The sequence below is a fragment of the Malaclemys terrapin genome, chromosome 7, assembly GCF_027887155.1.
Source record: "Malaclemys terrapin pileata isolate rMalTer1 chromosome 7, rMalTer1.hap1, whole genome shotgun sequence".
In the NCBI taxonomy this organism is placed as follows: domain Eukaryota; kingdom Metazoa; phylum Chordata; order Testudines; family Emydidae; genus Malaclemys; species Malaclemys terrapin.
The window spans coordinates 92,674,001-92,695,059 of record NC_071511.1 but is presented as its reverse complement, the minus strand read 5'-3'; the positions used below and the strand labels follow the sequence as shown (position 1 = coordinate 92,695,059).

The 21,059-nt window shown below is 41.1% G+C and overlaps 2 protein-coding genes across 12 annotated transcripts in view; both read left to right on the top strand.

Annotated features, from left to right (window-relative positions):
• Positions 1-4,691, top strand: part of SGMS1 (sphingomyelin synthase 1) — a 219,627-nt gene extending 214,936 nt beyond the window's left edge. For all 10 annotated transcript variants that reach the window (XM_054033940.1, XM_054033933.1, XM_054033938.1 and 7 more), the window contains one exon: positions 3,106-4,691. In XM_054033940.1, coding sequence (XP_053889915.1) covers positions 3,106-3,285 — 180 coding nt within the window. In that variant the 3' untranslated portion in view covers positions 3,286-4,691. The remainder of the gene's footprint in view (positions 1-3,105) is intronic.
• A 7,571-nt stretch (positions 4,692-12,262) lies between these two features.
• Positions 12,263-21,059, top strand: part of LOC128840200 (putative neutral ceramidase C) — a 56,947-nt gene continuing 48,150 nt past the window's right edge. For both annotated transcript variants that reach the window (XM_054033932.1, XM_054033929.1), the window contains exon 1: positions 12,263-12,346. The gene's annotated coding sequence lies outside the window, so the exon portion shown is untranslated. The remainder of the gene's footprint in view (positions 12,347-21,059) is intronic.

The following is a 21,059-nucleotide window of genomic DNA, read 5'->3' as shown; positions in this document are numbered from 1 at the left end:
AATATTTGGTTCTCCTTGGCTCTTCATCTCCTTCTTTAGAATGTCAATGAATGAATGATATGTTGTTTTGAGACACAGAAAGAAATAACTAACAGAAATGTGGGAAGAAGCAGAGAGGGATGTGGAGTGGGTAGAGAAATTTGATTTTTTACAACTCTAATGCTCAAAAATCAGAAGACAGACCGAAATAATTTATTTTTGTTTTAAAATCTCATTATTTTAATGCTACTGTCATGTGTTTGAGGGTCTTGTAGAGTTAAACTGATAGCAATACTGACTGACTTATTTTTAATTTAGTCTGCCAAGGCTCAGTAATGTAGAGTCCTGGTTTAAATGGAAAATCCATTGACTGACTTCAGATTTGGTCAAAAATTCAGTGTCTATTTTTACTCAAAACTGTTTGCTGATCCTCATAAAATCTAAGATAGGAATGGAGTCTCTCTTGATCTAAGATAATAGGTCAGTGTAAAAGTATTATATGTGGAAAATTGAAAATCCTGATTATATATCCTTTAACACAGTCTCTCCTTATATGCCTGCTATGGCTCCAGTTCACAATAGCACTTGAGCACATGCTTATTCAGGGCCTACATGCAGTGCTGAAGTATGAATGTTCTGCGAATCATCAATATTCCATCATTTCTAGTATATACCCAAAGCTTCTAACTAGGGGGAATTATATATATTATTGTTGGAAAAGAAAGCTGCTAGATCTTGGTTTAGGACATGAAAAGATGGCAATATATGGTCTTGATAATTAATGCCAGCAGCAAAATTGTTTTAAGTTGATAATATAAAAAGTAATGCAAGCTTAAGGCATTACAATACTTTTTAGATTGTAATACAAGCCTGGTACTGATAGGTTTACTGCTCCCAGAAAAATGAATCAATGCATTTTGCAACTGTAAACTAGTGAAGTGAAACCTAACTTAAAGCACAGTGGTGGAAATTATACCGCAAAAGTCTTGTTATGGGAAATGCTGTACTTTGTTGCACAGAAAAACATTGGTTGTCCTGTCATCCAATTTTCACAGTGATGATATATCTACATATATTGGTTCTGGGAATCATTTAGTATGCTTGGGAATAGAGACTAAAGGTAATCCATTAAATCTTGTGTGTGATGATACCAACTGGCATGGCCCTGGCAGGATGGTTCTTTTGTGACTGAAGACTTATATAGTAGCGATGGTTGTGGATTATTGAGTTTACATTCAACTGAGGAATATATCATTCTCTAAATGTCCTTTTCACTTTGTCTTGGGTGTCCTTACTTGGCATCCAGCTGCAGCAACTGATACTTCATTAGCCATTTCAGGGTGATTGAATAGCAGTGCTGTACAGTTTGGGAATATGGAAGCCCAGGATTGACTTCAGAGGACTTGGGTCCTTCAGTCCTTTTCATGAAGAGTAGGAGAACACTAGATAGGAAGAGATCATCTTTATGGTGTAGACCAGGTGTGTGATATTAGTTCTGTAGTCTTGTCAGGAATCTTATCCCAAAGGCACAAGACAAGGGGTCTACATTACAGTTCATGCTGTATAACACCAGGTAAGTTGGTAATATGATTGTTGCCATCCATAATCATGGATTATACCTCTATTTTCACTGTATTACTGAGAGCTGGTTCAATTACAGTACAACATCATTATTTTCTCCTGTCTGGTTTGTGGTTCAGCATTAGCCCATATGCAATTTGGAAATTGGCACAGCTGTGCTGGCTGTATCTGCTGTAGATGAAGGAGGTCCCCTATCTTGCCTATGAGCCTAGAGATAGAATGAAAATGAAATATTGTTATATGGGCCACTTGCTTATATTTCCTACTTGGGCTAATATGGTGCTTGCCCAGTTTGGCACTGGAATCACTATTTCATCGAACCCCCAAACAGCATGGTTGCTGTGCTGCCTCAATGTCTGTCCAAAAATTGACCTGGTTGAACTATAGCTAGCTTAAGTTTACCCAAGACAAGAGTCAAGAGATGTTTGGGGATTAGGGAAAGCCAAAAGAGGTTATGTCAGAGTTTGTTAGCCCCTTTAGCTGTATTGGGGTATGTCTTTCTTTTGTTACTGAAGACATATCTACACTGCCCCACAGTTCAGACTAAGGAGTGATGTGATTAGCGGTGCACACCAAAGTACTGCACTGTTAACTCCCCCACGTGGATGCCATAGTCACAAATGTAAAGGTCCCGAGTTCTCACTGTGACCTCAGGACCTTTAATTTTGCTCCCACAGTTTCTACCAGGGGAGCACTACTAATGACACCACCCATTAGCCCAAACTGTGGGGCAGTGTAGACATGCCCTGAAGTTGGCATCCCTAGATTGTGTTGGTTCCCAGATGATTCCAGAAGCCAAGTGTTTTTTGCCAGTTTGTGATTTTTTTTCCCCTTCAGGTATGAATCTCTTCAGAGTCATTCATGCTTCAGTAACCTCCAGACTGGGTTACTGAAAAGCTAAGGGTTAACCACTCAGAAACTTTATATACTACATTGCTTGAACACCAAATTATTTACTGGTGTTTCACACAAGAAGCATGCCTGTGCTCCATAAAACTGGCTTGCTTTATACATGGTACTGTTACAGATGTTTCTTTTAATCTGGAAAGTTCTTTATAGTTTGGATCCTCCGGCTATCTATAAAAATTCTCTCACCTAGGACAACTCCTTGACAGTTGAGACTTGCTGTTCCTGTGGAACTAACAACCCCTAGAGGACAGAGAGTTCTCATAGGGCTCCCAGATCCATAACTTGCTTACTCACTTGGTCAATGGAGCTGCAGTTTGACTGTTAGGACATGTTCTGTTTGTTCAGACTTTCATGGGAGGAAGGAAGGAGAGTTTTCGGGGGCAGTGGATAGGATGCACGTGAAAAATAATTATTTTTATCCAGCTGAAGGATACATTTGTCAATGTAGGTTGGTTTTGGTATGTGTTCATATTGTTAATGTAAATGTGCGTAGAGATAGGAGGCAGGTACTATGTAAATTGAAACAATAAATTTGTGGAGAATTGCAGACGATGGTGGCAAACAGTGTGCATTAAAGTAATGAGAGAAATTGCTGTGCTTGTTTGTAATTATTTTTTCTTAATTATCTTTGTGCAGGTGCTAAAAGAAGCTTCCCAAACTAACCTCCTTGCACGGGTGTGGTGGTACAGGCCCTTCCAGTACTTTGAAAAGAATGTTCAAGGAATTGTACCTCGCTCTTACCATTGGCCCTTCCCCTGGCCGGTGCTGCATCTCGGTAGACAAGCTAAATACAGCAGACTGGTGAATGACACATAACAGCTGTTAAAAGTGCGGGGGAAAGGAACTGTCCAAAGTGCTCAGAACTCCATGAGAGAAGATGCCATAAAAAAGTGAACTGCTCCCTAATCCTTTATCTTTTAACCATTTCCTTGACTTAACCAATTCAGTTACCTGGAAAGCACTGTGATCTTTTTTTTTCTCTCCAAAGGATCTGCGTTGGACAACAATAAAGAGAATTTAACTTATCATGCACTGTATACATTTCTTGTTAATAGATTTGGGATTTACATTACCCATCACCATGTTCCTTTGTATATGATGCGACAGCATAAATGAAAACTTTTATATCATATGTTCTGGTCTTTCCAGTCACATCTGGGAATAAAACGTATTATTTTCTTGGGAAAACATACTTTTCATATCTCTTGCCCCAAAGATTGGGCTGTAAGCCATTTTCTAGCAAATGTCTATATGAAGGTTTCTAAATACCTGACTGGGGAAAAATTAAAACTCTTTCTACCTGTTACACCAATGTTACAAATAAAATGATAAGACACAGAAAAGTTTAGTAACTTTTGATTTTGTAAAATCTGCAGTGACAGTGTCAAAAAGTGCAAAAAATAATATTCTGTTGTAAAGTGATTTTCTAAGTATTTCCTAACTTTATTTTTCAAAATATGTATGAAGACTAAATTTAAAAAGATTTTTACATGTCAGAGAAAAGAGAGTTAAAATAAAAAATGCTTCTTGGAAGAGAGAGATTTGTCTATGTTTCTAGTGCCTTTCTTGTCTTGATTGTATGGTCAGTAGGCAGTCTTAGATGTTCTTATTTAAAATAAAATATTCCATGAAAACACAAGTATATGTACTGTATACATTAATAAATTTTACATTTATAACTAAATTAAACTGGAAATTTACTTACTGTTGAAATTGCTATTAGAAGGGAAAAAACAAATCAAAGGCTCAGATCTTGTTCACACATTGTGGGCAGATCATAGTAAAATGTAAGATTTTAAATTGATTTTATTATCTACTCAGTAGCTGGATTTTAACTGTCAAGACAACAGCCATGGATTCACTTTTTCAGGAGTTTTACAGATGATCACTGACTTCAAATTGAATAGTTTCTCCATCCTTTAATGAAAATGTTGTTGAAAAACAACAAAAATAATCTATTTCTTTAAAATATATTTGTGCAGAAGCTGCATGTACCTCTAAGTTTCACTCCTACCATACATACTGTATGTTTGGGGAAGTATTCTATGATATCCTTGCCAATGTGCAGAACAAAATAGATTTTTAAGAATGAAGAAGATATCCATTCTGTATTTTATGTGAAGCAGAGTTATCTTCTATAGGGTTTTTGTGTATTCACAAGATGATATTTGTATTGTAAAACAATAATGGTGAAGGAAAATAAAGAGACTTTTAAAAAATGTATTTTCTTTTATCTTTTCAATATGTCTTAAATTTAATGGTAGGTTTCTACTCCAGAGGCTTGTCTTTACTTTTCTGTGTTTTATTGAATGGACTCAGAATTGGACTTTATGGAAACAGCATTCATTTTTAGCCAGTGTTCACATTTTACAAGTCAGTGCTTTAATGTTATGGAATGGTAGTAATATTTAAAGGTCTGATAGGTCTGACAGACCTCCATGTGTTGTACAAGGATCAACCCTGATCCACAATGAAGAATTGCTTCAAGCTGCTAGGTGACATGACTGCGTGTACACACAGGACCCCTCATGACGGGCAGCACATCCGGGGGATTCAGGCATGGCTCAAGTCAATCTACCATGTTGAGGTTCACCAGCTGGACGAGTTAGTATGCATCTCAGACAGGGTATTGTCATCTCTGAATTGGTGCATGTGGCAGGACAATGTGTGCGGGGCCTCCCCTTATCAGGAATCCAACTCCTCCTTTATTTATTGTTGTCATCTCTTATGGGTTCCTCATTTGTACCCTTAGCCTCCTGCTACATTATTACACCTCTCAGCAAAAGTGGCTGCTAGAGGCCATCACCTCTGCTAGAGTAGTGGGGAGCTGCACATGCTGATAACAGATCCCCTAGATGCTATAATCTATGAGGAAAAAAGTGCACCTTTCCAAGGTGCAATCTGATTTCCACCTAAAGCAGTCTATATATTTGTCAGTCTCTTCCAAAGTCACATACTCACAAGGATGAGCCTTTTACCTGGACAGAAGAATACCCTTTTGGGTTTCTTACCAGCTCTTCGTATCGTATGCAGAGCAAATGAGACATCATCCTATTGCAGCATGACGACTCTAAATGGATTGCAAGCTGCATTGTCACACCTATGCTGCCAAAGATATCAAATTTCCTGAGAAGCATTCAACAAGAGTGCACTTATCCGTCCTCATTTCCTTTTGTGGGAAATGTTCTTATCATTGCCATCTGTACAGTGGAGACTAGGGACTCAGTCACCAGATTTATTAGACAGTATGCAATTACAGCTGCATCAAGAGAAGAGACAAATGTAAGAAAAAGAGAGTCCATCTTCTGATGAGACGCCTAGCCCCATATCTATTGATAATGATAATTGGGGATCACCCACACCCAGTAAGGGGTTCTGTCACCTCCTACCTTGTGACATTCGGTGCCTCTATGCTGCCATGGTTCAAACCCTGACACTAGTAACCAGCCTACAAGCATAAAGGTCTCACTCTGGCTTCCACCCACCTATTTACTCCTTGCAGGGTGACCCCAATAGCCCTTCTAGTCCCAAGTCTCTCCTTCCCTATTAACAGGGTTTGCAGTGTTTTATTTTCTTTTTCTCAGACTAGTAATTCATGGTTACACAGAGTGGGGGAAACTCCTTCCTTCCTTAGGCCATGTCTATACTTACAAGCTTACAGAGGCACAAGTGTACTGATCCAACTGTAGCTGTAAGAGCACTCGTGTCCCCATGTTATGCCAATGGGAGAGCAGCTCTCTTGTTGACATAATAAAGCCTGTTCAATGAGCGGCAGTAGCTATGTCTGACATAGCGCTTTGCACACAGGTGCTTATGCCGGCAAAACTTATCTCGCTCAGGGGTGTGTTGCACATCCTGTGTGACAAAAGTTTTGCTGACATAAATGCTATTTTAGACATAACCCCAGTTTTGGGAAAGCATGGCCTTCTTTTCAGTTTCTATGTCTTTCCATTACTTTAATGGTCCACCATTCTCTTTCCCTGGGTTGTACAATGTTAGATGTTTGGAGTTAGTTTAATGTAAGCAATTAGCCTGGGAGGTGCCCCTCCCTGCCTAATTGCTTCCCCATACTCCTGTGAGGTGATGCTGTAGTTGCACACCCTATTTACAATTACAGTTTTCTAAGTGTAAATACATGCATAATTCATCTTCGAATGACAATCAAGTTCAAAACTTTACTAGCTTTTATAAAAGCCTTATCTGACACACATTTATACCCAACAACATTGTATACAACCAGTTGATTCACTTGCTTGTTTTGGGGAGGTTCACACCCTTGTTCTCCTCTGCCTGGCCCCGGATTGTTCTGGTATTCATATACAGTGTAATGGGATATGCAAGCACCAGAAGAAGAAGAAATGGCTATTCTGCTTCTCATAACAGTTTGTTCTTTGAGATGTGTTACATATGTGCTTTACATGGCCCATCCTCCTTCCTCAAAAACCTTGGAGTCTATCAGTGGTATTCCAGTGTAAAGGAACTGAAAGATGATCAGTGTGGCTCTCCTTTTTATGCCCTTCATTTGTAGCATGAGGAAGCCAGAGAGTAAATGGGGCCACGCCTACGGGTACCACTAGGGGATACTCTCTGGCATCCGTGCATGAGATACACATACACCTACAGTGTAATGGTCATATGCAACTCACCTTAAACAGCAGTTATGAGATGGGGAGTTATCAATTCTTAAAAGTGCTCATATGGTGCCAGTTTCTGGACAATCTCCATTATGCCTTGTTTTAGCTGGGGCCCCAGTCTCTTTCAGCTATTTTAAATGAAGGGTGTGTTCACACCTAATGGGTTTCAATAAAATATATCCCAGATCATAACATTTGCATCTACAGGGCTAAAATGTTGATCTAAAAATTAACAAAACTTAGATGTTGATAATGTTTGGGAAAGATTCCAGATCTCAGGGGTAAGTGATGAGATTGTCTAGATTTTTCATGATCACACATGAAAGATCATTGGCATTTCTATGAATATATGAGCATTACATTAAGTTGAATCTGCTCCATTCTGCATTATACTATCTTACTGCATGAATTTTGCTAAAGATGTTTTGATTTGCACAGTGAGTTTTCATTAAAGAAACCTGTCTTGATTAATACTTTCTGTTGTAGTTGGCAGCAAATAACTGTTGGGTAACTGGAATTACTCTTGTCCAGTGGATACCGTGTGAAAATGGGATGGAGAGGATTTGGGAACATGGAAAATAAAATTCAAGGTGTGAGACAAAACTGGACTACCCACGAGTAAAGGGGGCAATTAAGAATAAAGGAGAAGCTACGTGATTTCTTTACATCAATATCCACCACCCAGGATGTTGGAAAGATACCTATTTAGTTACAGGTAATAAAGAGGGAAACTATCAGAAACTAATGCTTCAAAAGAGGAAATACTGTAACAAATTGATAAATTAACCAGCAACAGGACACTAGGACCAGATGGTGTATGAGTTCTGAAAGATAGGGCAAGTTAAAATTTAACCTGCAGGGACCATAAACCAATGTGCAGCGTCTGAACATTTGGAGTTTGATACAATAATTAGAGAATAACCACTGTAATATATCACATGGTCCCCATAATCAAGGAGAACTTGTCTATGTGTCTCTGAAATTGTTCAGATATGGTATATTTTCTTTGGTTCTGCCATCCTAATTTTCGAAAGAAGTTACAAAGAGCTGCTCACGATCATTTAGAAAAAACATATGCACGGGAGTCTCAGTTTCAGTCTGGGGTCTCGTATTCTGAGGGTGAGGGAGGTTGGAACTCTTCTAGCTCTTAAAATTTTCAGCCCTTTTAGACACTGGCAGCTGGGCATGAGCCCGTCTCCTATGCTGCATTGGAACTGCCATGCCCTCAGTCTCCTTTAGACCTCTTCAGACCCTTTATGACCACAGTTAGCATAGTTGCTTCCCCACAGAAGCTTTGTCTGATGCTGCTCCATCTCTTTTTTTGGAGACTGTATTTACTATTGACCGTTCTACTGGATCCTTTACTGGTCTCTCATCAATCATTCCAATTAGGCTGTTTTTTCAGTTGGCTTCAGATATAGATTGTTCCCCCAATCTCTCTTGAAACTGGGTTGTTTGCTTGCTAAGAGCAGTTGCTCTGTCTCTAGATGACTTGTTCCGGGCAGGATTGTGTAGGTGCAATTAATATTTCTCTTGTTTCTCTTTTTCTTAGTAAATCACATCATTCCTGCGATGTTTTAGAGGACCCCTGGCTGCAGCTATTGGATAATGTAAATTATTTTCTCTAGTTTTGTTGAGGCATGTTCCCGGGTCAGTAGTGGGAGGCTCTAAAGGATGGATGCTATATTTCCTGCTTGCCAGGAAAGGACTTTGAGGTCAGAGTCAGAAAAGTGTTTTGAGGCAAGAGGATCAGTGTTTTGTGCCAGACCCCTCCACCCAGGCATGATGTGCACAAATGCATAAATCAATACATTGCATTCTTACTTTGGCACACTGACAGTGCGTGTAAAGCCAGGTGCCTCTAAATCACTCCTGGCCTATAAGCCTTAACACTTTGAGGCCAAATGCCCTGGGACATCGCCCTCCTATCTCAGAGCCCTGTGTAGACAAGTAGAAATCCCATGTGCATGGTATCTAAAAAGAAAAATTTAGAACAGTGCGGGCTGCTTAGGTGCTTGAGGGTTTTCAAATCCACTAACTTCATTTAGACAAAACATTGGAAGCTGAGCACTTTTGAAAATCTGGCTCTGGGCTGTGATATAAATGCTTTCAAAATACATAAATAGGGTGTGACAGACCCAGGCCAGTTGGGTACAACAAAGTAGTAGAAGGCAGATATACTGGCCACTGGATTAGCAGTTTTCTGTTCCCTGAGTGACCAGAGCAGGGGCTGTTCTAGATTAATGAGAACACCTGACTCCAATTAACTGCAAAGCGTCAGGTGAGTCCATTAAGGTAATGTGAACACCTGACTCTAATTAAGGCCCTTTTGATACTATAAAAGGGTTCACTCCAGTTAGGCTGGGGAGAGCCAGGGAGCGGAAGTGCGGCTGAAGGGCTGGTTAATGAAGACACCCCCAAACCATCGGTAAGGGAGCCCTAAGGTAAGGGTGAAGAAGGGAGAAGCAGGAGAGCTGTAGGGAAGAAGCCCAGGGAAATGTAGCAACTCTGGCAGTGAAAGATTGGCTGCCAACAGCTGCTACCATTAGGATCCCTGGGCCGGAACCCGGAGTAGAGGGCGGGCCCGGGTTCCCCCCAACCTGCCACTACGAAAACACCTCCTGGGAAGGGAAGACAGGCCCCTGTCAGGAGAGGAGGCTAAACTGTTCTGAAATAACCCCTAGAGACAAGAGAGACTGTGGGCGTTCTCACACCAACCTCCTTGCTGGCTTATGATGAAAAGGGCTCAGTAGACTGTAACCCTGGCCCTAGAGAGAGAAGGGCTACTGGGAGGGTCGCAGTGAGCCACTGAGGCTAGCATAAACCGCCTAGAAGCGTGGGACCCGTGGGGACAAGGTCAGAGCTCTGCCACAAGGGTTAAAGTATTTTTAAAATACATACAGAATGTGCAACACCTGTTCACAATCTGAAAGATCTTTGAACTCTCCTAGAACCTCTGTCCTGCAAATACTAGACACCAAATCAAGATCCTTTTGAGTAGTTAAACTGTGATTTAAATTCTAGGGCTTAGTTCTATCTCCCTTACATTGCATAGTATCTTTGTTTCACAAATGGTGTTATTGGCATTGATTGGACTACTTACAGAGTAAGGCACTACGAGAGAAACAAGAACCAGTTCTCCAAGCTCTTACAGCAAATCATATTGCTTGCTGCCAGCAGTGTTTGCAGGACTGGGCTCATAGCCTGGGCGTTTATGAAACACTTCTTTTTGAATAAATTGAAAAACATTGTTTTTGTTTTAGAGAGAATACTTGATTACTAGATAAGCTTAACTTGGGCCGTAAAGAAAGAAAAAGCTATCCTTCAATTCCAGTTGATAGAATTAATTTAGAAATTAAAAAATACACATTCAGTTAATTAAAAGTTGAAAATCAATGAATGGTCCTCACTGGTTTGAGAGAACGTTTAATAATGGTTTGGATATTGCAAAATGACCTTCAGTGGCTGTCTCTGAAAGATGCAATATATTTAAATAGGATAATAGATCAATCTGCCGAAATAAATATTACATACTAATTCAAATATATTATTAATGGAAATTAACTGGGTGTCTTCAAAGAGCATGACCTATAGTCAAGCTCTAGATGCAAAACCAGCTGGAAATAGTAATAGTAAATTGTAAATACAAAAATAATAGTAGTCAATCTGAGTAGTATTACACCTTCATGTCAACTGTTTGAAATGGGCCACCCTCATACCATTACAAAAGTGATTTTTCCGCCCTTGGAGTTCTACTATTGAGAATATCTGACTTCCACCTTAATTGAATTGTCTCATTAGCACTGACCCCCCCCTCCCCCACTTGGTAAGGCAACTCCCTTACCAGCATGGTGCTGTGCTCTATTCACTGTTGATATCAGTTGGCTGCGTGCGTATTCCCTCTGTGTGCTGCCCCGGCTCGGCGCAGATAGCTGACACAGCAGACCCCAAGAGAACCCCCAATGACCACAGACTCTCATAACGTACGAAGACACCTGGCCAGGTTTATTGTTGAAGACAAACACAGTCTCTAGCTCCCCAGATTAGATATCCAAGGTGCTGCTAGCTCGTACATATGTGCTCCCTGGCAATGGACTGGCTCAGTCAGTGGCGGGACTTTCCACTGCCCCCTAGGCCAGACAAAGACGTCCACTCAGGGATGCAGTCTTATATACAGGTACAAACAAATTACACATCACTCCTGACGTATTGAGGTGCAACCCCTCTATGTAGCAAGGTACAACCCCTCTACGCAGTAATACCCCGCCTCTCACCTTGTACATGTTGGTTTGAACAAACCAACTCTATCCATCATATTACACTTTTGATCCTGGCTTTAGGATGGGTCAGATTGTTACTTGCACATTCCACGCAAATAACAAGGATCAGAGTGTTCCCATACCAAATGTTTATATCTCTAGTAACCAATACTGTGTAGGTATATGTTTATGCAACATCAGCCCTTTCCTTGCCAGCTTCTGTGAGCAGGGCCTGCCTCTGGCTCACAGCATATCTTTGCTTTTTGTTAGCAAAGTCTTGACCATTACTTTAGCTCAGGCTTTAGGCCTCTTACTGGGCTTTGATACAAGGCTTTATGTTTCAGGGTCTCATCGTACTACACTCCCATCTTTTCAAGTACTGTGTATATATACCTGCTACTGTATTTTCCACTCCATGCATCTGATGAAGTGGGTTTTAGCCCACAAAAGCTTATGCCCAAATAAATGTGTTAGTCTCTAAGGTGCCACAAGGACTCCTCGTTGTTTTTGCTGATACAGACTAACACGGCTACCACTCTGAAACCTACTCAATCTGAGAGGCCCCAGATAGAGTGAGAGGCAGTTGACAGTGCAGACACAGGAGTTTGGATTGACTGAGAGCTCCAGTAAGGACAATTTTTTTCTTTCAAAATGTAAACAACATGGGGAGGAGTTATAAGGCTATGTTCAGCAATGGATAAGTAAAAAGATAGTAACTAGTGGTTAGGAGTGTAACTGCTATAGGAGCAGGGTTTTAACAAGACCTACATTCCAAACCAGTCCCTTTGAGGTTTGAGTGTTAGAAGTGAGTGAGTCATACACTAGGCCATCTGACTGAGTAAGTTGGTGGGAGGGTCAAAGTCCTTGTGTGCTGTACTAGTTTGATATAAATACAGAGATAGCTAATGAATGTGCTTCTCGAGATGAAAGGCAATTGACAGAGTGAGTACTGAGGAGTTTGGACTTCAGTGGAAGTTCCAGTCAGTGAGTATCTTTTTTTAAATTAATTAAAAATCTTTAAAAATTTTGTTTTGGAATATAACTGCAGTCTTTAAAGACAAGCAAAATAAGTGGCTGATTATATAGGCGATAACTCCAGAGGAGCAGCTGAAAACTGTTATGTTCTGTATTAATTATTTTGAAGCTGCCTGGGAATCATGGAAGTGTAGGACTGCAAGGGACCCTGATCGATCATCTAGTCCACTCCCCTGCACTCATGGCAGGATTAAGTATTATCCAGACCATCCCTGACAGGTGTTTGTATAACCTGTTCTTAAAAACCTCCAATGACAGAGATTCCAGAACCTCCCTAGGCAATTAATTCCAGATATTAACTATCTTTACAATAAGGAAGTTTTTGTAATATCTAATCTAACTCCCCCTTGCTGCAATTTAACCAGTTACTTCTTGTCCTGTCCTCAAGTGGCTCAGAAAAACAATTTATCGCCCTCCTCTTTATAACAAACTTTTACTGTTATCGTGTTAGAATGAGCCTAAACATGATCAAAATTATGCTTGTTGGAAAAGTTGAGAAATGTGAGCAGCTGAATATTTGATTGAGAGAGTCTTCAGAGTGCTGGGAATGGTCTAGAGGCCAGCTAGTATTTTCATACATTTATAAAGTATATATTGTGACTGGTTAGCAGCACTTTGTTTTGAATTTTATTCATGTATTTATTTCCAATTATCTTTTATTTTGCAATGTTTTCTCTACTATGCCAATAAAATCTGCTTTTATTGCCCCAAACTGGAATTGGACATTGAAAGTGTAAGTTGTGGCCAGTCACTGTTAGGGCACTTCAAGGAGAATGAATTTGAAGTCAGAGGGTCTGGAATCAGATAGCGAGTACGCTTGAGACCTACTCAGGAGCAAAAGGAACGTATAATTGCTTTCTTGAAACTGTACCTAAAAAGTCTGGAAAATAATGATGTAAGTATGGAAATGGCCAACAACTTGGATGTGCTAGGATTGTTATAGCAAGGCAGAGGCCAATTTCTCAGTGTTTTTCAATAAAAGATTGGCCTGAAAGAGAGAAATGAAAGATACATATCAGATATAAATCCCTCTTAGCCATTAAGTCCTTTCAATCGAATGAGTTTTTAAAGGCACTAGACTATAGGAAAAGGATTAAATGAATATTCCGATTACTCACTAGGAGCCCCATAGATGTATAAAAACAAATCAGAAAAGCAGCTAACTATAACTTAAATAAAAATAGTATAAACTTAAACATTAGTGATTGTTAGGGGGGACATCATTTTTGATCACAGGGGTTTTTCTTCTTTCCATGTGTCATATAAATATCTGTGCAAGTTGTGTATATAAGTGTATGCCTTAGGGCCAGATGCTAGCTTGCACTATTGCAGATGTACAACTGTATGAGGCAATAGAGTACCTTGATCTATTTCCTTTCTTGTATTCTTCGGAAAGTGGCAGCCATTTTGCTGAATTGAGCTGTCCCATATTGAAAAGGGGCATGAGGTTGAGAATGTTGCCATTTCCCTTCTCCTCTACCTCATGGACCTGTTTTTCCTACTTTGATCAAGTTTTTAAATCATTTTCATTACCATGGTAACTAATGCCTTCCCAGAAAAATCAAACCCTTCGCAGGCACTGCTTTGGGAACGTGCACACTTTCTTATTCAAACTCTGTGTGTGTGTGTGTGTGTGTGTGTGTGTGTGTGTGTGTGTGTGTGTGTGTGTGGAGAAATAGTGGAGCAGTTTGTTTCTGTTGATCTAGCATGTAACAATGGTTGATCTAGTGCTCTCCCAAGAGCATCTAGTGCCATTCACCTTGCGCACAGCTTCACTAGAGAGTTGACAGTGGCATAGCTGCACTAATGCATAGCTAAGTCGATGCAGAGCTCTTAACTACTCCAGCCCCCGCAAGTTTCTCCCACCGACAGCACTGTCTACACCGGTGCTCATGCTGGTGTAACTTATGTCACTGTGGGGTCGGAGGTGTATGTGACTTATTCACACACACCCTGCAGCAACGTAAGTTAAGCCGCTATAAGCTGTAGTGTAGACATAGCCTTTGTCTTTGTTCCCTGATTGCTGGAATCAATGTACATTCTGTCTGAAGCATCTGTTACTGGCTGCTGTCAGATGGGTTACTGGTCTAGATGAGCCACAGATTTGATCTAATATGTCTTTCACTATGGCCATGTCTACACTAGAGACCTTGCAGCGGCAGAGCTGTACTGGCTCAGCTGTGTTTCTGTATGATCTCCCGTGTAGCTGCTGTATGCTGACAGGAGAGAGCTCTCCCGTCAATATAAGGAACCACCCGCAATGAGCGACAGTAGCTATGTCGGCCGGGGAAGCTCTCCCACCGACACAGTACTGTCCACACTGGTGCTTCTGTCGGTGTAAGTAACGTCGCTCGGGGTGTGGTTTTTTTCAGGTTATACCGACAAAAGGGCTAGTGTAGATGTAGTCTTGTCCTGTCCTCAAATGTACTGTTACTTTACATTTGTCTCCAACAAGAGATCAGTTAATATTGAGATCTCTAACTTACAGAGGGGACTGAACTGTTCCCCACCCATCCCTCAGATCAGAGGAGTGCGAAGACCCATTGGGTCCTCTGCCAATGCAGCTCAGCCTCACCTGTGATTAGTACCCCAATGTGTGGATGAAGGGATGGTCTTTGTGATGGGCCCATAGTTGATGGTATTTTGTGAAGTCCAGGTATGGCAGCATTCAGAATATAGGAATTTTCTTTTAGGAGGCTGCTTGTCTTGGCTCTGCATGTTAATCAAATTTAGCCTATTATTTTCTTGTATCCCTGGTGGTTGTTTATACTCTCCCATGGGTTTGGTCAGATTCAGGCTGCCACGTATTGTTGTGGGAATGACACACTTTCAGCAGTTCTGTCACACCCCTGCACGCCTGCTTGGATGTCACACATTCTATTCTAGATGTAGGTTGTTAGTTACTGTAGCATCTTGAGCACCTTTCTGTAGTGCAACATGACTATGCTTCTGTCACCTGTTTGCTCTCTCATCCTCTCCCTTGAGAGAGAAGCGTGTGAAGTGCAGTGTCTTGTTTTGGTAAGTTTGTTTGATTCTTTGGTTGTTTTTCTGGACCTTTTTTACATACATGTTTGTGTTTATACTAGAGAAGGCAAGTTCAAATAAATGGACCTTTCATTTGAAGTGGAAAGTTGTGGGGTTTGGGATAGCCCTTAGTTCCTAGGGGAGTTCATTGCACTCTCTCATACCATCCCACATAGACAAGCTTTACTCTTATTGTTGTTGACCACAGTCTTCATCCTGGAACTTTAAACAGGCTTTTAGGTATCCTGGACCCCAACCATAGAGTGCTTTAAAGAAAAAGACAGAGACCTTGAACTGTGTCAAAATTCTGTGGGAAACCTGTGTCAAGAACAGAGGACAGGTGTGATGTGCTCACGGTAGCCTGTGTTGCTGATGAGATGTGATGCAGTGTTTTGTACTAGCGGAGTTTCTTAAGTGTTGAAGGTTTCATGCCCAGGTATACTGCATTTCTGTAGTCCAGCTGAGAGGTGACAAGGCATAAATGACAGAGGCCAGATCTGCATTCACCAGGATGGGACAAAGTCTCCTAGCTAACCAGAGATAGTAGAAAGCATTACTTGCTTCTGTTGCAATGTGAGAGCTGTGTCAGTGAGGAATCCAAGACCACTGCTAAACTACTGACTGAATTGACCAAGTATGGATGTGAACCTTCAATCACCGCACTTTGGCTGCAAATTCAGAATACTTTCTTCTGTCTAGCTGCATTGCCTTTTTTTGCTCGGGTTCAGCTTCAGCTGGCTGTTCTTCATCCATGATCTGATCTTATCCAACTTTTATTTTTTAAAATCACAAGGTGAATACAACTATATAGAGCTGTGATGTACTTTTCTGGTTCAGAATGATTCCTCCGCATCCACTACAGACGCTCTGCATGGCAGTAGTGGGTGAAAAATCTCTAAGGGCAGAGACTGTTACACTTTGGAATCCTTCTGAAGGGAAGATTTTTTTAAGACATGACAATGCATTCTAATTTGATGTAGGCTCTTCATAAAAATCAAATTATACCACAAAATATTTCAGAAAGTCAGTTGAAACCTAGCGAGAAAAAGACGGCAAGGTTTGTAGATGGAAACTGATTCAGTTGTTCAGGAAAGGTGGTGTTGTTTTTTGTGGAAAGCGACAGCTGGACGGGACAGCACACACAAAAGAACAACTTCCAGGTAGGCATTGAGAGTTATGAGAAGACACAACTCCGATTATTGGGAAGGGATTGCTAGAGTGCTGGCATCCCAACTGGGTGAAATTCTGCATGGTTGCGTTAGTGGGAAGGTCTCTCTCTGAGTGGAGGAATAGAAGCTATATATTGTTACATGGGTTAACATTTGCATTTCTTTGCTTGTCAGATGTATTATGTATGCAACAATCTGAACTGATACAGAATGTAGTGTTGTCATTTCTGAATTTAGTTTCTTTAGTTTTAGACAGGATCTTCCAACAAAGCAACAACTCATTTCACGAAGATCCTGCTTTTTATGGAAGTATTGGGTTGGCAAAAGAGACTCTTATGTCTCTCAGATGAAGATATATCAGCAATCAACCACACACTAAACATGAGCTTCTCCATTATTAATAACTCCTCTTCCCACTCCCCACCCCCAGTGGTGGCTGGGGAAAGATATGCTCCTAGATTTCCTGAGCAGTGCATGAAAAAAGATGTAGCCATGCCATTATAGCAGACACAAAAGATTAAAGGAAAAAAGTTATCCTCTGTCTTTAGTCCAATACCTCAGCCAAATATCGGTACCCAGAAGAGTTATTGTTTGCCAACATGTTTGTTTTTGTGGAGTTCCATAAGCCATTCCTCCCCACTGAGAAAGTCACAGATTTCCCCCTCAGGAGGTCCAGAGCAGTGGGACAGGTGTGGTTGAAGGCAGAAATCTATCTTTTTGCACCCAGCACAAGAAGCAGGAAGATGACTGGGGAAACTAATGGGGACCCGGGTATTTGAAGGAATATGGTACAACTTGAGAGGGAGGGAGGGAGCATGGGGCTTGTTTGAAAGGAAGGAATGGGAGAACCTAAGGCAGCTAAGGGGAAAGATAGGGGGTCTGGAGTTGAGTCTCAAAGAGGGGGGCCTGGACCAGCCAACATTCTGCTCCTACTACTGAATGTTCCGCCCTCTTTCCCCTCCTGATCCCCCCACTGCTTTTGCCTTAACCCATTAGCCTCTTCCAGTCTTACTCTATTCCCTCTTGAGCCCTCTGCCCCTGAATTGGTGGCTGAATATGCCAAAAGTATGCAGAGGTATTCCCCTCCTGTCACCAGAAACAACTGTGACCCTGGTAACAGATGCATCTACCAAAGGTTGGGGAGCCCATCTGGATCAACTTAGGCTCAGACACTGTAAATCTCTGGAAGTTTTGCTCTATATAAATATATTGGAGCTTCAAGCCATTCAGAGAGCATGCAAGATGTTCATTTCCACCATCAAGAACTCCCTGAGACTGCACCCTAAATTCATGCCGAAGGTTTTATCTGTCTGTATTCCACTTCAGACAGACTATTCATCTTCTGGTATTCTTTCTGAAACTACATTCTTACAAAGCTGAAGAGAAGCAGCATAGCTTGGATATTTGGAGGGCCTTATCCATTCACCTGGAATGTGCAGACTTTCAGGTCCTAGCCTTTTTGTAGCCTTTGCTGAAAGGATTAAAGGGCAGCTGATTACAGCCCAGGATATGCCACACTGGATTTCTGACTGTATCAAGCTGTGCTGTAATCTATCAAAGGTTTCTCCTTCTCTGAGAATGAGTTTATTCCACTCATTCAGCTTCATCAACCTTCTTGAGCAATGCATCAGTTGGGACATTTGCAAAGTGGCAATGTGGTTTCTGTATGTACTCTTTCCAGACACTACACTATCACTCAAGCATCCCAGGAGGATTCCAGTTTATTTAGGGAGTATTAACAAGTTGACAAATACTTGCCATGTAAACATCACAGACAAAACAATAATTGTTACAACAGTGAGCTTTTGTCCAGAGAAGCATATAGTAATATAATCATCATATCTCTCTATTAACAGTATGTTACCTTATTTGAGACAGTATCTTTACACTATTCATTACATGCCATTTTTGAGTTGATAATTATAGCCAGGAGTTAGAATTTGGTATTTTAGTTACAAAATCGTATATTTTTTTAAAAAGTGACCACGTATTTTGCATTTGTATTCTATATTTTTCCGTAACTACTAAAGCTCTTCTGTTTGATTTTTATATGCTTACTCTCTACCTGAAAATAGTGGGTATATTCACAGGGATGACACTTTTTAATGCTATGATCAGTCACATATTGAATGTGTGTAAAAATTATCAGGATATGGCAGTCCAGAATGTAGTAAAATAATTTAAATTCTCTACTTTTATAAAAAAGTCATATTTTGGTATATATGCATCCGAAGAAGTGGGCTGTAGTCCACGAAAGCTTATGCTCTAATAAATTTGTTATTCTCTAAGGTGCCACAAGTACTCCTATATTTTGGTATAGTTCTGATAACAGCAGAGTAGATAAGAGTATTTGGTTTTTGTAACACCTTTCATAATGGAATGCTCTTGGAGCACTTTACCAAGTAATGATTTAAATGCTTGTATTACACTCTCTGTATAGGCTAACAGACTGATTGTTAATCACTCAGCAGCGGTTCACACACAGCCTTGGCCTTCAGAAACATTATCAAAATTCTGCTTTTTTCACCCCTCTTGCCATCCCATCTAGAACCTCTTGGTCCTTTCATGCTTTCTATTAGCTATGTTCTCTAGCAGGAATTTCACTGCCTGCTAAAAGGCAGGATATGGAAGGATGATCCAATGATTACAGCACTAGTCTGGGACTCAGGAGATGGTTTCCTGCTCCATCACATAGGGTATGTATACATTTGAGCTGGGAAGTGTGATTCCCAATTTGTGTAGACATATTCATGCTAGCTCTGCTTAAGGGTTTTGCAGGGATTGATTCTTGGCCCCATGCTATTTAACATTTTTTATCAACAACCTGGAAGAAAACATAAAATAATCACTGATAAAGTTTGCAGACAACACACAAATTGGGGAGAGGTAAACAATGAAGAGGACAGGTGATCTGAATTGCTTGGTAAACTGAGTGCAAGCAAACAATATGCATTTTAATATGGCTATATGTTATTGTATACATCTAGAAGCTAAGAATGTATAACATACTTATGCAATGGGGGTGTCTATCCTGGGACTCAACAACTCTGAAAATGATTTGAGAGGTGCTGGATAATCAGCTGAACATAGGCTCCCAGTGTGATGCTGTGGCCAAAAGAGCTAATGCTACCTTTGAATGCCTAAACAGGGGAATCTCTAGTATGAGTAGAGAGGTTATTTTACCTCTGTATTTGGCATGGTGAGATCGCTGCTCGAATACTGTGTCCAGTTCTGGTGCCCACAATTCAAGAAGGACGTTGATAAACTGGAGAGGTTTCAGAGAAGCGCTACAAGAATGATTAAAGGATTAAAAAACCTGCTTTATCGTGATAGACTCAAGGAGCTCAATCTATTTGGCTTAACAAAGAGAAGGTTAAGGTATGACTTGATCACAGTTTATGAAACCTATGCGGGAAACAAATATTTGATAACAGGCTCTTCTATCTAGCAGAGGTATAACACGATCTAATAACTGGAAGTTGAAGGTAGACAAATTCAAACTAGAAATAAAGCTTTTTTTTTTTTTAACAGTGAGATTAATAAACCACTGCACCAGTTTACCAGGGTTGTGGTGGAGTCTTCATCACTGACAATTTTTAAAACAAGATAGGTTGTTTTTCTGAAAGAGATGCATGAGAAATTCTTTGAAGGTCAGACTAGATGATCACAATGGTCCCTTCTGGCCTTGGAATCTATGAATCTGCAGAGTGGGATAATACTTCCTTTCCTCATCAGGGAGTTGTGAGGATAAATAAAATTGCGAGGCGCTCAGATACTATGGTAAGGGGGGGGGGGGCATATATAAGTACCTAAGAGAAACAAATACCTTTCTAGAAACCTCAGCTCCATTCAATCATTCCAATTCCAGAATTTTCTATCTGATCGCCACTGTAGCTGGGAGCCCCAGGCCCTTTTAAATCGCCCAAGTGGGCGGCAGGGCAGCAGGGCTCCTAGACGTTGCAGGGTGGTACTGGTGGCGGTGAAGGCAGCCGGGCAGGCATGTGGAAGCCCTGGGCGTGCTGGAAGAGCTCACCCAGCAGCGCAGCCGGCAGCTCGCTGGGCACCAGCCAGCGCAGGTGCAGCACCACCGAAATGTCAGGCAGACCGTGTCTGCGTGGGCTGGGGCCCATTGACTGTTCTGCTTTGGGGCCCGGAATTGCTGTTGGTGGTCTTGAAGTGTCATGACAAGACTTGTCATGTGACAAAGTCAGACCGGACAGCTGTAAGAGAGAGTGGAAGAAGGCCCTAGAATGTAAAGGTCCTTTTCCCCATGAGCTGAAAAAAGGTAACCTCAGGTCAGCTAGGGACACTTGAGTCCAATTAAGGGCTGGTGAGAGAGAGGGAGGAGGGATGAGAGACAAGCTGCAGCAGGCTAGTAGCAGTGGGAGGAAAAGGATTCTCCTGGGTGGAAGGCTGCTCTCCTCCCTATAGGGGAAGCAACCCAGCTAACGGCCTGTTCAGAGCAGAAC